This window comes from Prenolepis imparis, unplaced genomic scaffold (assembly GCF_030444845.1).
Source record: "Prenolepis imparis isolate NDT839.2.m4 unplaced genomic scaffold, iyPreImpa1.0 SCAF_9, whole genome shotgun sequence".
Taxonomy (NCBI): Eukaryota; Metazoa; Arthropoda; class Insecta; order Hymenoptera; family Formicidae; genus Prenolepis; species Prenolepis imparis.
In genome coordinates this window covers 14,950,786-14,969,038 of record NW_028141167.1, presented here as the reverse complement: position 1 = coordinate 14,969,038, position 18,253 = coordinate 14,950,786, and the positions used below count along the sequence as shown (strand labels likewise).

General features: G+C 35.8%; 2 protein-coding genes across 5 annotated transcripts in view; one reads left to right on the top strand and one right to left on the bottom strand.

Moving 5' to 3' along the window:
- Window positions 1–590: 590 nt before the first annotated feature.
- On the bottom strand, window positions 591–13,903 carry Gpp (DOT1 like histone lysine methyltransferase grappa). Of its 2 annotated transcripts, none has more exons than XM_083045450.1 (11): window positions 13,212–13,903; window positions 12,611–12,790; window positions 11,594–11,920; window positions 11,021–11,288; window positions 9,578–10,262; window positions 8,421–8,886; window positions 7,672–8,301; window positions 7,165–7,595; window positions 6,822–7,070; window positions 6,029–6,294; window positions 591–3,170 (listed from the first exon to the last, which is right to left on the bottom strand). In XM_083045450.1, the coding sequence occupies exons 1-11, from the start codon at window positions 13,287–13,289 to the stop codon at window positions 2,722–2,724; spliced, it is 4,029 nt and encodes a 1,342-aa protein (XP_082901576.1). In that variant the 5' UTR covers window positions 13,290–13,903; the 3' UTR covers window positions 591–2,721. The 2 variants fall into 2 exon arrangements, with proteins under 2 accessions (XP_082901576.1, XP_082901577.1); XM_083045451.1 differs by lacking the exon at window positions 591–3,170 and adding an exon at window positions 4,772–4,910.
- A 1,915-nt stretch (window positions 13,904–15,818) lies between these two features.
- Window positions 15,819–18,253, top strand: part of LOC145940817 (histone-lysine N-methyltransferase 2C-like) — a 2,965-nt gene continuing 530 nt past the window's right edge. The window contains exons 1-4 of one of the 3 annotated variants that reach the window (XM_083046404.1): window positions 15,819–16,093; window positions 16,618–16,735; window positions 16,914–17,125; window positions 18,158–18,253. The exon at window positions 18,158–18,253 is cut by the window's right edge and continues 28 nt beyond it. In XM_083046404.1, the coding sequence (XP_082902530.1) occupies window positions 16,039–16,093; window positions 16,618–16,735; window positions 16,914–17,125; window positions 18,158–18,253 (481 nt within the window). In that variant the 5' untranslated portion in view covers window positions 15,819–16,038. Of the gene's footprint in view, window positions 16,094–16,114; window positions 16,268–16,617; window positions 16,736–16,910; window positions 17,126–18,157 lie in introns of those variants that run through there. The other 2 variants (XM_083046403.1, XM_083046405.1) reach the window with 2 other exon arrangements.

Here is an 18,253-nt window from a genome sequence, read left to right as displayed (position 1 = left end):
TTCGTGCAAATTTGCCTCGATAAAGGAAGTAACGATAATTATGTTAATAATTATACAAAGAGGGAGAGAGAGAGGGAGAGAGAGAGAGAGAGAGAGAGAGAGAGAGAGAGAGAGAGAGAGAGAGAGAGAGAGAGAGAGAGAGAGAGAGAAAAGAGTGATATCGTTTCACTTATACGTGTGTTATCCCATAAATAAGAAAACCGCTAAAACAACCGTTAAATGCGGGAAGGTAGAAATGAAAGAGAAAAATCGTCATACTTGTTTTACAAATAGTAATAGTATTAAAATATCTCAATAAAAACAATAAATAATAATTGTGATCAATAATAAAATTAATTCATAGAAGTTTCGGCAGTGTATCTAGCATGCTTGGCAATGCTCGTTATAACTACAAATGTATAATGACATATATAGAGGGGGGGCGGGGGCGGGGATATATATTAAATAATACAATAACTCTATAATTTCTCACAGTCTAACATGTGTGTGATAACCCTTCCATATATATGGATCAGGATTATGTAGCAACGCAAGAAAGAAGGACCTTTATACATACAAATATCGCATCGCATTTTTAAAGCGTCTCGAAGTACTACTATTTGATGTTTATTCATAACGTTTACGTCGACTTTTTATTTTTCGAGCACCGAAGAAAGGTGCTTTTGAAATTTTTGCGTCAATTGACTCTCTGCCATATTCTTTGGATATTCCGTACAATGATGTATATATGTATATAGATGTGTACCGAAAAAAATACAAAAAAAAAAAACAAACAGATTCACACTTTTAACTTCCCGTTTTAAAATACAATTGTATTTTAAGTGACTATTTTTTTTGTTTGCGGTCCGTTGTCACAATTCTCTATGAACCACAGTGAACACTTAGGTATACATCTTCCAGAGACGGCGGAAGATATAGCCGCATGTAAAAATTTGTAGCAAATATTTGCTACGAACACACAAAGGTTTTTTTTGCTGGCTTGTTTTTCTTTCTTTCTTTCTTTTCAATGCCACGTGCTCCATTTTTATCTATCAGTCTACCGTAAAACGCCTGTGATACATATGTGATCGTACATACAACATACACACACACACACGCGAGACAGGTACATACATACATTATAAATACATTAATGTATAATCGCTTCTATAACATATTTCTCTAAAGTACCTAACGTGCCCTAATCATGCCATGTATATGCATCTATGTGTGTGTGTGTGTGTGTGTGTCTGTGTCTGTGTGGCGCGCGCGCGCGTGAATTTTGTGTGTTGTATACAGGCGTAGATTTACGAGACATTTTGCATTATCAATCTCGATAATAATTGCGTAATCGTGTTTAAAAAAGATTAAATCGGTGAGATAATTATTCGCAAAGCCTTACAAAAGATCGCGATTACTAACAATAATGATAATGATAATGATAATAAGTTAAAATGCTACACGTCAGTGAGTAATATTTGATAAACCTTCTTCTTTCAAAGCTGTAAATTCCTCCCAATATATATATATATATATATATATATATGTATATGTATATAAGGGAATTGCTAATACAATAGCCTTATACAATTTAAATCCGCATAAACTTGATGAATCCGTCATCTTAATTAATTAGTCTCGCAATTATATTCATTGTAATATAAATGTATTTTACTCTAAAAAGAACCACAAGCGTATCCATCAGGATTGATTTCGTTCCAGTAAGTTCGCTCGCAGATAGATTGTAATTTTCGTTTCTTTCGTTCCTCTAATCTTTCATTTTCGATCAAATGAGACAAAACGATACAATGATGCAATGATACAATGATACATACTTTTTTGTATATATTGTACTTCGCGATTAAACACGCTGTTCGTTATTACTATACAAGAGTGAGAGAGAGAAAGTGAGAGAAAGAAAGCTATTAATAACAAAATAAGAAATCTAATTAATACAAAAGAATTTTAAGGCTCTTGGGTCCTTGCCGCGGCCATGTTAGATTGTGACGTCAGAGACGAGAAAGCACACACTAAAAATTCTTAGATGCCATTTTTAAATAAAAAGATATTTCGATAAAACACTATTTCAGATAGTCAGTGTTTGCTGTTATCTAAATAAAATTATATAGATGATCATCTAGATGAAATTTTGGCGATTATCTTATCTTTATATAGATAATAAAAATATGTATTATATATATCTGCATCTTAGATGAAAAATATGTTATCTTTACTAAATTATCTAGAATAATGTTCAGATAATTTGGTTTAGAGTCATAACACATAAAAATACTCAAGTAATAGAACTTAAGCAGTAAGCGATAAAAACTTATAAATAAAAGTATGAATACATTTTTATATCCCTTTTATAATCATAAAATGATCGTGATATCAGACTTTGTCATGCGGAATGACTGCGCATGTGCAAAGACGGATTCATTTAGTCATTTTACAACTGTTGATTGATTATAAAGGAAAAAAAAATAGTTTTCGAAGTATTTTAAGAGTGTGCTAAAGCCATCTGAAGTGCTGTTTCATCAAAATAGTATCGAGAATTTTTAGCGTATTTTTTCGCCTTTGACGTCACAATTCCAACATGGTCAGCGAGGATCCAGAAGCCTTAAAAGAAAAAAAAAAATTAATATTTCTCTCATTTCGCCTATCTTCGAAGAAGCAATGGATATTTTTTTTTCATCGATCACAATTTTCCATAGAAAAAAATCTTCCGCATATGAGATGGAGTTAAGATTGTTCGTCATTCGAGGGCCATTGCCCGGAATGATTCCAATCCCAATCTTTGCCCTTGGGACGAAACTTGCTGGTGCTCGCAGAATTATTCCAATCGCGATGAAAGAACTTCTTCTTAAAATGATGTCGCTCCGGATCCGGTTGTCGTTGATACTTCAAAGGTACCGAAGAGGATGATTGAGCGCCGCTCGGAAGATTCCCGCTGGATGGATTCGCAGGGCGCGGACTGGTCGGGGACGGGGTTCTCGGTGGTCCTAACGCTTCGTCGGGGGAAGGTACCACAGGAGGGGGTCCCGTCACCGCGCTATCCGAACCCAGTCCGCTGTCCGGACTCGTGTTCACTCCCTCCGTCGATCGTCTACGTTTGTCCAATTCCGTGGAGGCGAAGGCGACCAAGCGATCGAACCCTGAGCTGATACGATCCTGCCAATCAGCTTCTCCGTCTGCAAGATAAATCTCGATCAGTCAGATTGTAACACATCGCGTCAGTAAGCAGCATTGAACGACCTCTATGTGTCACCAAATTTTCATAAAAATAAGCCAATATCCTGATACAGTACAATGTAAATGTAATTGTTTTGTTATCGTTGTATATCTTTGTCCTCGACTCCTAACTTTTTTGTAAAAAAAAATGTATCCTACAAGATAAAAGTTACCTAAAGATCAAAAGTTTATATCTATATATACATTACTTATTAGTAAGCAATATATACAACATGAATGCGCGCATGTATAAAAATTTGGAGAAAGAAAGCAAAGGACCCCGTACAATCCTTATGGAAATTGGATTTCGGTGGAATTGGCTAGGTTTTGCATATATTGTAGCTTGTGACCTGCTGAACAAAAGATGTAATAGCTTCGAAGCTAAATAATGGACAGTTACTGACAATGAACATGTGAGAAAACAAGCTGATTTTATCGGGATTCAATTTCATCTAGGATTTCATATAGGTAAAATCCCGCACTTAAATATAAAATTAAATCTTGGTAAGATCAACTAGTTTTCTCGTATGTTGTAGCTTATGATCTGCTGAACAAAAGATATAAGCTTAAAAATAATAAAGCTAAATAATAAACAGTTACTGATTTACAGCCAGTCAAACATGAAAAGTTCGGGCTTTGCGAGTTGTTTGACTGGCTGTAGTTCAGTAATTGTTCATTATTTAGTTTTGAGGCTGTTGCATCTTTTGTTCAGCAGATCATAAGCTACACTACAACATATGAAAAAACCAGCCAATTCCACCGAAATCCAATTTCCATAAAGATTGTGCTGAGTCCTTTGAACTAACTTGCAAAATAAAGTACACATGTGGAAATTCAAGTCGGTTTAATTTCAATTTGGATTTTTTATCGAATCGTATACGTGTGTACTGTATATATGTATATAAATTTAAAAAGTAAAACAAATTTCTTATAGTTGTGTGATTGCTACATCATTGCAAATATAAAATGTATCACATAATTAAACATTAAAAAAAAAAAAAAAATAGATTCACCTTCAACTGACCTTGAAAAATTACCTTAAGTAAAAATTCAAGATTATCAACTTTCTATCTCCCTCAAAATTTTTTTCAACTTTTCTGTATGAAATATAAATGCGCGAATAAAGATATACAATAAATGTACCAATTGATTAACAAATTGAGATCGTTGCACTGAAAGTTGAACACGATACTAGAGCATAAGATAAATATAGAAATATTTCAAAATCTTCGCATGCAACATGCACTAAAAGTAACAGCCCTTCAAAACTCTAACTCTCAACATGCGTTCGTGTACATATGAATTCATTCGTGAAGTCTGAATTTGTATCTTCTGGCTTATTTTCATGTAAACTGATTTTTAAGTGCCTTTTTGTGTCTTTTCCAAATAGAAAGAATATATAACTTCGCCGCTCTCTCTCTTGTACGCACGTATAAAGCAAGGAGAGGAGATAAATAAATATAATTTATAGAAATGATTAGAGAATATTGAATAGAATAAAATGAACTTTGACTCCCGTGGGACAACTCACCGGCGTACAACGTACCGACGAACCAACCCACAGGCAGCCGTATTTTTTTCATTTCTCCCTTCTCTGCGATCTGTGCGTGTGTCTCAATCTCTAATAAAACAAGCCTCAGGGATTTTGAGATCGAGTATGTGAGACAGAGAGAACTAATCGATAAACAGCTACAGTGCATCTAACAAATACAGCAAACAACAAAAATAAATATAAATAAAAGTCAAAAGTCACCAGCTCCATAAGATAAGCTAAATCATTAGTGCATATGTAAATACGTGGAGAGATGCATAGAAAAAAAAATTAATATATAATATCTAGAAAAATATTAAAATATATCTAAGCAAGGCGTCTAGTGACATTATATAGCGCGAAAATTTTATATGTTTTTGGCAATGCAGTGCCATATACTATTCTACGTTTCTTATGTACAGCTGATAAGAATAATAAAATAATGAAACAGACACAGCTGCACATATGCTTGCATAAAAAAACTATAAAGAGAGATATATTCTCTTTTAATCAGATCAAATTGACAATTAAAACAGTATTACAATATACAGAGTGTTCCATTTTAATTAATACAGTCGAATATTGCTGATACTATGATTACAACAAGAAAATATCCGATACAAAAGAAAAATATGTAGCTGCTAGGTGCAAATTAATACGTTTTCTTAAAAATAACTTTTTTTACACCAATTGATTCCTCTCATTATTTTGTGCAGAAAAGTATTGAAGTAAGAACAACGAAAAATGAATATTTTACGAGATATTTTATAGTTTATGTAAAATTATTCATTAAATTCACATTAAATCACATTAAAGTACAGAATATCTCGCTATTCACTTTTTGGCTACCCTACCCTTATAACTTTTTATGCTAAATATTACGAGGAATCGAGTTACATAAAAAAAATTTTTTGTAAAGTTGACCTTCAAATGACCTTGAAAGATGATAAATTCAAATTCAAGATTATTAACTTTTCCCCCTTCGAAAAACTTTTAACTTTTGAAATATTCTCTTGTTACAAATCATAATTTCAGTAATCTTCGACTATATTAATTAAAAATATATATACACAAATATATATATTCACAAATTAAAGAATTATAGGAGATTTTTACATAGCTCACTTCACGTATTACAACAAATCTTCCATAGCTTATTGTACCCCGAAGCATACTCAATTGGAGTACAGATTCATTCCACAAGCATATACTAGTTTCATACTAAAATAATCCAAAGGGGGACGTTTCCAAAGCGTCCTTCGAAAGCGTTAGATCGTTCCCGCTTACCGTCATCTCCAACGACATTTCGTTGCCTCTGCGTCGTCATCTGAGGTTCATCGACCAGCGGCGTCGACGTGTTAGAATGCGGTTCCACGAGGGGACTCAGAGGCGCCCCGCTTGTGCTTACCGACGATACAACCGCTTCCGTTTTTATGGACATAGACGATGTTTGCGACTGACAAATCGCCGTCACCGCCGTACTTGAACTTGTCGTACTCGCATTGCCGCTATTACTATTACTGCTCGTGGCGTATCGTGGATATGGCTGAAATCTACGAATGCAGCGAATGTTGATATACTATGTTCGATTGCAATCTCTCTCTCAACCGCACAATATTAACAACATTATTTTGTGCACAAAAGTATTGAGGTAAGAATATCGAAAAATGAATATTTTACGAGATATCTTATAATTTATGTAAAATTATGTCACATTAAAGTACAAAATATCTTGTAAATTATTCACTTTTTCGCTATCCTACCCTTATAACTTTTTATGCTAAATATTATGAGGAATCGACTTATATAAAAAAATTAGGTTGACCTTCAAATGACCTTGAAAGATGATAAGTTCAAATTCAAGATTATTAACTTTTCCCCCTTCGAGGAACTTTTAACTTTTGAAATATTCTCTTGTTACAAATCATAATTTCAGTAATCTTCGACTATATTAATTAAAATGGGTATATATATATTCAATATATATTCAAAGTGGTCGTTATTGAACAATTGGAATTTACATAATGCGGCTGATAAATTATATTTGCTGTTTCAAAATTATTATTATTATTATTATTACCTTCTACTACTGGAGAGGGTCGAGTCAGTTTTGCCGCTGTTATTATTATGGTTGTTCAATATTCGGGCATGCAACGATGCCGCGAGCCCTTCTACGGGTAATAATTCCCCTCCATTTGATGTACTTTGGGTCGACGAGTGTAAAGGTGGCGCCGAGTGGGACTGCGTGAGCGATTGAGTGGGATTATCCGAAAAATAGGACTCATGATAAGGCTTAATGTCTGCTCGCGGCAACTGAACCGGTGTATATCTGGATGTAGAAGAAGGTGGTGAAGATAATATATTTGCAAAGTATATATCAACGGGTCGCATGAAGTAATCATATGAAATTGAAGTGTAAGTACCTTTGCGGCTGCGTTACCGGAGTAAAAAGTACGGACGATCTTGAACTAGTTGTGGGCGTGGAAGTGGAGGCTCCCGAAGAGGTAGGCACGTAACTAGCCACATGTGCCAAGGTCGACAAACCGGCGTCCCCTTCGGCACTCGCTGGTCTACTGATGGGCGAGTATACGGTTTCCGGTCTTATCATCGCGCTCATGTCAACGGTGGCGTTTATTATAGACTGATTGGATATCTCCAGAGTCCTCTCTATCTCTCCGTTCATGAGTTCACCGACCGTGGAGACGAGTAGTCCACTTCCGCCGGTTACTAGTCGATTGTCGTGACCGGATGATTGTCTAGAATCGACCGTCGTTCTGTCGGACGACGTCGAATGAGATGACGAGATACGTTCTTGCGAGAGATGACGGCGAAGCGCAAGTTTCGCGGGTGAAACCTGCAACATCATTCATTCATGAAATATCTGTTGCGCATTTAAAGACAAAAAATAATCGACAATGATCAACAGTTACCTGAGTATAATCCGGAGTGGAAACACTTTGTGGCAACGGAACGCGCTTTCTACTATCGGATTCAGATTGATTTTGCAGTTGCACTTGCAGCTGTTGTTGCATCTGTTGTTGCTTAGTCCTGTTCTGCTGATCCTCGTTCAACACGCTCGTGATGATACTTTTCAGTCTGTCCTCAAAATTAGCTACCCTGGGTGGCTCTTGAGTCCTATTCGATACGTCTTTAGTGGCCGTCTGCGGCGATTGCGTGGACGAATTGGCGGATGATGCGCTGGAGAAACTCAGAGAGGCCTGCGGTAATCTAGTTCTGGTACTGTTGCTGTTTGTACTCTGCCTGTGCGGGATACGACCCGCCTCTATCTGCCTTCCGGTTTCCAAGATCTTTTGCGCCAATATTTCCGGATTATTCTCCTGTATCTTTCCTATATCCGGCACGTCGGGCCATTCCTGCGACCTCGAACGGCCCTCCCTACTCTTTCGCGTTGTCCCATTTTTACCACTCTGCTGTTGATGATGTAAATTTTGCGAGTGTTTACTTCCTGCCATGTCTCTCTGTTGCTGAGCGATCGCAGCTACTTGCTTCTCGTTACTCGTCCTCTCCAGTACATTTAATTCGTGCTCTAGCTTCGAGACCTATTGTGGAAAGAAATAAATTTGGATTTAAAGTCGATTAAAATGCTCAAATAACAAAATACATACTTAAAAATATAAAACAATTATACGAATTACAAGTCGATTGACAAGATACGCACTTGAGAATGTAATCTTTTACGCTGTGAAAGAGTGGCGGAAATTTCTTTTAATATGCAATCACGAGTAAGCGCCTGTGGTGGATTCGTTATGCCGTTCACGCTTCCGTTATATTTTTCCTGCAGTTCCTGATGTCTAAGCGCCACTAGTCTGCTCTGTTCAGTTTCCATAGACGCCACTTGAGCTTGCAACTTGCTCGCCTTAGCTTGTAGCTGTTTATGCCTTAGAACTATTTCCTTGGCCTTCGCCAGCAGATCCCCGGGTGACGTAGCATTGATACCTAATTCAGTCATTCTCGCCTTTAAAAGGGCCACGCTATCATCTATGAGTACTTTAATCTGCTTCTCCAATTGCGCCGCTCTCGACTGAAGCTTAGAGTTCCTTTCTCTCTCTTTCGCGATATCCATATTAACGGATACCTTGTAGGTGGGCGTTCTCATTGATTCTAACATAAGCATGAATTGGTCCCTGCGACGGATATACGTGTTTTCATAAAAATCATAAAATAAAAATCATCATAAAAATTGGTCATAAAAATTGGCGAACAGGAAGAAAGAATATATTAGGCGAGTGCAAACATTTTGATGAATTTCATGATAGAAAAATGGACCAAATAATTTTATTAAAAAACGATCTGTTCACGTTTAGCCTCTCAGCAACTTCTTGTGTTGAAATTCGTCAATTGGCGTCCAGTAAATTGTGCATGTCATCAATACATTAGAAAATCGACCGAACCATGGCTAATTTTCGAGATTAAAATCATCCAATTTAAATTTTGCAAATCATCTCTCGCAAGTTGGAATCGACACAGCGTTTTCTTCAAACACATCATAAATGTTTTTCACGGTGTTTGAAATGCGTGTTCCTCTCCGAAACTAGTACTTCATAATTACATGTAAATGGACTCTATCAATATTCATTTTCAATTTTATTTTAAGATAACTAAACTGACCCAAATCAAACCAATTCCACTTAATAATGACAGCTAAAAGTATGACCTTTTGAAAGGTATATAATACATCTACATATTTGTATCTATATTTTATATTAAGTGCTGCTAGAAGACTAAATTAGATACAATATCTCGAAGAAACCTAAAATTTTTGCACTCACCTAATACATATATATATATATATATATATATATATAAAGCAATTACCTATACAAGTCCAAAAGTATTTGCAGAGCGTAAGGAGTCGCGGACGGAGCAGATGGTATACTGAGTTCCTCATGTACTGAGGTGGAATGCGACTGTAAAGAAAGCGACAATGAAGACAACTGTTGATCTACACAACCAGGAGCAGGCGGTGGTTTTTTCCCAAGAGCTTGAGGCGATGTACTGAGCAAAGTTTGACTGTGCAACAGGTCCAATCCAGATATATTGATCGTCTTCTTAGGCTTGGCTCTCTTAACCCCTCTTCCTCTCTGTCTACCTCGAGCTGGAGCTCTCGTAATGCCGTTCGTAGTTTTTCTATTGAATTTCCTCCGTATCTTGTTTGGCTGTCGACGACTCTTGATAGAATTCTCATCTAGATCAGAGTCACTATTCGTTCCTTGTTGCTCCGAATGATTCGGACTGTCCAATTGCCTTGAAAGGTCTCTCTTGGCTCTATCGCCTCTTTCATTCCTATTAGAAACCTTACTACTATTGCTGGCAGTGTTGCTTATCACAGAATCAGAGTTTTCATCTAAGCCACCTTGTTTATTGTTTTTCAAGCGGTGGAAATAACGTTCTAATTTAGTTCGATCAATTACGTGCAAATAATACGACACTGGCTTACCGGTCCAAGAGACGGAACCCTTTAACGGCGACATCTCTGAGACATGCATTATCGTGCCGATATCTATATTAAGCAAATAAAAATTGCGAGAGAAAATTGTGAAGGAAATGTCAAGTATTAATAAAGACGAATATACAGGGTGTCCCATTTTAAACGACGACCTCAAATATCTTTTAAACGGAGCATCTTAGAGAAAAATGTTTCAAATAAAAGTTATAGGGTTCAAAGGGGCCATATTATTATACATATCTTATTAGATTTTGGATTGGGGGTTTGTTTTGGGTCTAGTAGGGCCCAAAATAATTTTTTTTTAATTAAAACCTCTATTTTTTAGTGCGGATTCTACGTCTCAAAATGAAACAATTTTGTTCTTTGTCATGTTTTGCTAAAACCTCTCCAACAGGCTCGAAACAATGTTTGAAATTATTATTATGTAATTCATTACGAAACGTCGACTTTTGGCATACAATCTTAAAAATATTGTTGTTCAAGGAAAAATTATGTTTTTGAGGTTTGAAGGTGACAATCTGATGGTTAGATTGAATGTTGGGTCCATGTTCCAAGTTATAAGGTCCAGGCCAATTTTTTAGATAAAATTCACCAATTTCTTATCGCCGATCCAGGTTTCACGTCTTCAATTCAAACAGTTGTGTTTTTGAAAGATTGGTTAGATTTTGGGTCTGATTGGATACCGCACGGCCTCCAGACCCAAAATCTACTTTTGTTTGAAACATTTTTCTTTCAAATGTTTCGTTTAAAAGATATTTGAGGTCGTTGTTTAAAATAGGATACTCTGTATACATATATAGAAAGTATATTACCACTCAAATTTCTATCCGTTATTCGAAAGTTTAACGGACAAAACGACTTCGAAGACACTATACGCGCGCCATCGCGTAAATCGGCGAAGCGCTCTTTCAATTGATGATCAACCGTCGGGCCAAACGCAAAATTATTAACAAATACTATTGTAGCTCCGGTGATACTTTCACGATGTTCATCGGCTAAAAAATCTCCCTTTATCAAACGATATTCCCCGCATCGTTTTCCATACCAATTTAACCATTTTCGAAAGTTTACTTCCATGCTCTATAATAATAACAATTCATTTGTTATGACACAATACAATGTTGAAATCATGTGTGTGTGTGTGTGTGTGAACACTGGCGAATCCTGGGGGAGAGTTTTTGGATAAAAACTCCTTTTCAAATAAAAAAAAAATCAGTTGTACTGATTTAACGTCATCTATTGAAGATGATTTTGGGTGAAATGAAGTATGATATCAATAGAAAAATATCAAACTAAATAATTTTGCCAAAACCTCTCCCATTATGAACATCAGGATCCGCTAGTGAGTTTTGTAATGAATATATATAATTACAACTAAAATGTACCTGCGCGTATGTCGATGGTACATCAGCCCTTTCTACACCAATGCAAATTTTGCATAAAGTTGCAGCTGCCATCTGGAGAACTACTTGACCAACTCCGGAACCTAAATCAACAAAGACGTCGTCCTCCGTCACATCGATCTGATCGATCATTTGGCATACAAGTTCGTAACTAGTTTCGCCGTAGACTTCCGGTGAGAAAGGTTCGTATTGATTTAACTTATCCGGTTCAACAACAGCCTGATTATAAGTTTGTTGAAGTATGTGACGAAGTAAACCCCTACTAGGTCTCTTATTTAATCTCTGGGATGGTAGACTGGTACCTTTCTCCTATAGATATTATACATCAATATATTTAATATACTTCCACATACAATGTTGTATAATATAGTATATATCAATTATATTTAACACATTTGCAGCCCTCCGCTGATTGCCTTTTCAAAAATTTAAAGTTGGTTACTGCTGATGTGGTCAGTAGTACATCTTTTCACATTTTGAGTTGAAATTAATTAAAATGAGTTTTAACTTGAAAATCAATTTGTTTATGTATTTTTAACATAGAATATGAAGAAAATTAAATTGTCGCTTTTTAAAGTGTTTCAAGTGAAAAAATGAAACATTATTATTAAAATATCATACAAAAAAGTAATGTTAAATTTAACTTTTATGTAAAAATGTTAAATTAATTTTTTCAAAAATATATGTAATAAATTTTTTAATTTTAACATTTATCATGTATGACATTTTCTCTATTATGACATTTGACATTATCTCTATATTTAGATTTATAACAGGTACATTTTTTCACAATTTCAAACAATAAGTAATTACAAATATAATATTTTAAAGTAAAGTTTTTAAATTTTGTTCTTATTTTAATGATGGAATTGTGCGGCAAGCTACAGTAGATTAAAATTTATTGTATTTAGTTTCTAGTTTTAAAAAAATAAAAAGATTATCATCTGCAAATGTGTCAATATGCTTTCATACAATTGTATGGTGAGAAAATGCACGTACCAATTGTACTAAACTATCAATCGCTCTGTTAAATCTGTCGCACAAGCTCTTCATGCTTTCGTAATCCCTTGGATCATAGTTACAAAGGATATTATTCTCCAAGGGTAACTTCAAATCTGGCAAATCCTCGCAAACCCATCGCATAGTTTCGATAACATCCAATGCCCCATCGTGACGATCCTACAATACATACATACAGTATACAATAAAAGCATATGCATAGAGTATCAAAGTAATACAATACGATGTCTTAAAAAAAAAAAAAATTAATATAACAGTAAGTAAGAATTAAAAGCTGAAGTAAGATTAAGGTTGTTCATAATAATTGGATCTCGTCTCCTTTATCTTTAATTAAGTATATATCAATGTAACGTAATCAATGATAAGTTACGTAGCTTCTCTTTCTTCTTGAATAATCTACTTACAATAAGTCCTTAAAAAAATTAATATAATAAATAAGAATTAAAAGCTGGAGTAAGATTTAAGATTGCTCATAATAATTCCATCTCGACCTCCTTTACTCTCGATTAGGTACATATCAATGTAACGTAACCAATGATACATTACGCAGTTTCTTTTTCTTCTTGAATAATTTACTTACAGACCCCGAGCCCGAAGTGAGAGGCCACTGATACACAATCGGTTCCGCTCCCGCTGGCGAGTGCAAACGTAACTCCATTTTTTACCAAGTGTAGAGTCCTCTTCCTGGCGAGGGGAGAAAATAGGCGCGCACGTACGCACGCACGCACGCACGCACGCACGTTCGCACGTACGTACGTACGTACGCACGCACGCGAGGCGCGCTCCGGCCGTCTTCCGCTTGGGATCCTCGGGATCCGCTGGACCCGCCCCCTCAGGGTGATCAGGTGACGCCGAGAGAGAAGGAAAGTGAACGAACGAAGAAACGTCAAATGCGAAAATAAAGAGGCAATGACGTAAGGAGGCAGTGCTAACGGGCGGTTCGATCGATCCTCCGAGCTCTCGCACCAGGACACAATCACCGCGTGGACGATGAACCTCGGGAACCTCCCCCCGCGACTACTTCCACGAACATGAAGAGGACATCCGTGAGCCCGATGAATCTTCCACGAGGGTTATCCAGTTTCGCCTGGCGCGCATACGATCATCAGAGTAGGGATGGAGGATGTTTGAAGAATGTTGCACGATGAGGGTCGAGGAACGGCGCCAGGAACCACCCAGGGAACGTGGAGTTTTGAATCCTACTGCTTGAAAAACACACGCTAAAAAACACGATGGGCTATTGTGCTGTACGCCGTAACACGTCCGCGGGGGGGAGAGGGGAAAGCGGGATGACGACATCAAAACATGGCGAACATGGCGTCATGCGCCTCTTTCATCTGCCGTGCCTGCTCGCGCGGCAGCACATCCGGTCGTCTTCCGTCCTCTTCCTCGCTCATGTATGTATATGTGTATGTACATAATGTGTAACATATATGTGTATCATGTATGTATATAAGTACATACATATGTACATGCATACACAGGGCGTCATTTAAGGGCCTGAGCAGAATGGCTGACTTACGCTGGGTCCACAATAGGTGATTTAAGCCCTAAGCCTTAAGAAATTGACCAACCACAGTCGAGTTTTCTCCTCATACTTGACTGCGATTGATCAATTTCTTAAGGCTTACGCTGGGTCCACAATAGGTGATTTAAGCCCTAAGCCTTAAGAAATTGACCAATCACAGTCGAGTTTTCTCCTCATACTTGACTGCGATTGATCAATTTCTTAAGGCTTAGGGCTTAAATCACCTATTGTGGACCCAGCGTTAGGGCTTAAATCACCTATTGTGGACCCAGCGTTATGCCCTTAAAGCCTAGTCTACAATAGAGTCGTAAGGTCATAAACGTAAGAAATTGACCAATCACAGTCGATTATTCTCCTCGAATTCAACTGTGATTGGTCAATTTCTTACGTTTACGACCTTACGACTCTATTGTAGACTAGGCTTAAGTCTTTGTCTTAGGGCTAGTCTACAATAGAGTCGTAAGGTCGTAAACGTAAGAAATTGACCAATCACAGTTGAATTCGAGGAGAATAATCGACTGTGATTGGTCAATTTCTTACGTTTACGACCTTACGACTCTATTGTAGACTAGGCTTTACGCTGGGTCCACAATAGGTGATTTAAGCCCTAAGCCTTAAGAAATTGATCAATCGCAGTCAAGTATGAGGAGAAAACTCGACTGTGATTAGTCAATTTCTTAAGGCTTAGGGCTTAAATCACCTATTGTGGACCCACTGTTAAAGGTCCTTACACAATGCCAGGCAACAGGCAATAGGAACAGGGAATAGAAAATATTCACCAATAGAAAAAGGGAATAGATGTTATTTCCTACTCCTATTGGTGGATATTTTCTATTTCCTGTTTCTATTGCCTGTTGCCTGGCACTTGTGCAAAGGCCTTTAAGTCGGGTCCACAGCCCTAATAGAGGATTCACACTGCCTCCGATATTCGACATACAACATCCGATATCCAATGAGAAAATTTAATTTCTAGAATCTCTAGCAGAGTCTCTAAATTTCAGATTTGATCAATCACAGCGCAGGATCATTCTGGATCATTTTGATTTTGTCGCGAAAGCAGCCATAATAAAGCCCGTATCCGACTATGCAATTTTTCGTGCTATATTTATTGCAGCAACTTAATTGCCGCAACAACTTATTAGTTGCAGGTTGCAGTAATTATTTGAATGTAATCACACTACGAGCAACTAAAATAAGGTAAACTGGACTATTTTCAACTACAGAATAAAATATTAAAATTATGTTGGTACAACATATAAAATACTATTGTCTCTTTTTAAAGCAAATATGTACATATCAAAGACTTAAGCCTAGTCTACAATAAAGTCGTAAGGTCGTAAACGTAAGAAATTGACCAATCACAGTCGATTATTCTCCTCGAATTCAACTGTGATTGGTCAATTTCTTACGTTTACGACCTTACGACTCTATTGTAGACTAGCCCTTATGTTCTTATATTTTATCTATTTTCAGTTTGTAAAAAATTAGTTGCATGCAATTAGTTGCTAGAATGAGGGTGCCGTCACATGGGGCGTAACTTGCGTAAGCGTAACCAGCGGATCGCCAATCACCGAGTTATTCCGATAGAGCCCTTCGTCGAGCTCTATCGGAATAACTCGGTGATTGGCGATCCGCTGGTTACGCTTACGCAAGTTACGCCCCATGTGACGGCACCCTTAGAACTGGATCTAAATCTTGTGCAATCATTGCAACCAAATTGCTTCTCAAAATTGCATAGTGTGATACAGAAAAAATTGCTGCAACTTATCGCAGCAATTAAATTGCTGCAACTAATTGCATAGTCGGATATGGACTTGTAGCGTAATCACCTACATGAAGCTGATGGAGAATCGTCGATTAAAGTTAATTAACATTTAAAATGAAGGAAAATCTACGGACTCTAAATTATAAACGAATAATGGGGGCGCATATAGGTAATTCTACTGGAAGCCTAATCAGCCAAAAAGATAAGAAGATTAAAGTTAATCAGAGTTGGTCAAAGTGCCCTAAAGAATTAATATAAAAATAAAACGCAATTGCTAACAAAAACCATTGAATTAACAATATAAAGTGAATTTATGTGATATGCATGAAAATATATAATGAATGTATGTATATATATTGTACATGTATATGAATAGTCTTTTGAACATATCATTTTGTTATGATAGCAGAATAGATGGAAAAATGAAAACTTTAGAATAAAAGTCAAATTATTATTTATCTCTAAGAAAAATTATTATTTAAAGAAAATTAATAGAAAAGATTAGAAAAAAATTTTTATTTTAAATTGTTTTTAAGATTAGAACATCACAAGAATGAGAAATTTAAAATATATGCATAAATAAATTATACATATATAAAGACTACTTTATATTTTATAATAAAAAAATTGTATACAAAAATTGTATATGTACTTTATAATTCTTTTATTTTATTGAACAAAATTCTATTATAGGTATTCAACCAGCAATGCTCTTGACGAGACCTCAAGAATCTAATAGCCCGCCCTCAGTTGATCAATCAACCTTGAACTCTCCGATGAGTTTCCCACCGCCTTCACTATATCATTCCGAGTATAGCAAATAAGAATATATATATGTATATAATATAAATATGTAGCAATATCAGAAAAATAATATCAAAATTAAAATGTCAAAACTATGTAAAAAATATATATATGTATATGTACTATTTTGTACATGCAATCTCAATTTAATAACTAACTTAATCTTAATTTTAATTTTCCAGCAGTTCGCAATTTAGTCCAGCGTTTTCAAAGCCACCTAGTCCATGGGTAAATTCCGAAAATGAGGGAAATACCACAAGAGGTAATGCTACTATCTCATTTAATCAAAGAAAGAGTGCTAAAATTGAAGCTGACGAAGCATTGGGTAGTGGAGCAACGATGGCAATAGTGCTCTATGCCAATCTCAATCATCCTGAATGGAAAACCGAATATCCAGGTGGGAGACTATGAGGTGGGATCCGTTTGACCACATTGATATTGACCACGAAGCCCTCCCGGCTCGGTTAATGTTGGCAAAAAACCCTAAGCATTGGCTATGATTGGCTGTGTTCTTCTTCTTCTTTTTGGCTGGAAAACTTCAGTTGAATTTGCCTATACGCCATGATTAGCTGTGTGTCAATATCAACGTGGTCAATCAAGACACTCTCTAGACTATGTGCTCTAATAGATATTTTTAACATTCTTTTTTTATTTTTTGATTGTTACTTTTTCTTTGTTGATGCAATTTGTATGCAAAAAAAGTGTGCAAATTGCAACAGTTTGCAGCAAGCAAGCTGGTTTTTCAATTTTTTGGCTTCTTCATAGAAGTAAAATTATGAGGAAGCGATGTGCAAATTTAAATTTGCACAATTTTTTTCACATAAAATATTTTTTTTTAATTTTTTGAAAATTTACATTTAAAAAAGGAAATAAAAATTCAAATTTTTATAATGTGTATATATATATAATAAAATATATATATAATATATAACGCACACACACACACACACACATGTATATATATATATATATATATATATATATATATATATAATATATATAAATGTGTGCATATATATTATAATATTACATAATTTTATTTAAATATTTATTTAAACAATATATAAAAAAGTGTAAACTAATTATATTTAATTAAATAATTGATTATATTTAATTAAATAAAAAAGAGATGACACTTATTTACGATTTTACCCCATTTATGGAAAAAGGGCACATGAAACAATTTTTTAAAACTCATAATAAAAACAAATATTATCTCCAAATCATAACCTCTGCTTTCAGAATGTTTGAAGGACATGTTACTACCACCTTTAAAAAAAAAAATTGGTTTTATTGCATTACTTTTCATTAAGTAATAATGAAAACTTTGAAGTCGATTTTCTCGAAATAGTATATATGCCCTTTTTCCAATGGCCTCAAATGCCTCAATTTCTATTGGCTTATTGAATGTTGCTTTCAATTTGCGCAGTGTGGGCCGATAGGTACAAGCAGATCACGAAGAAGTGGCGGACCCTTCCGAACGAGATAAAGGCTCGGTATTTGAATCAGGCCCGAGAGAATCGAG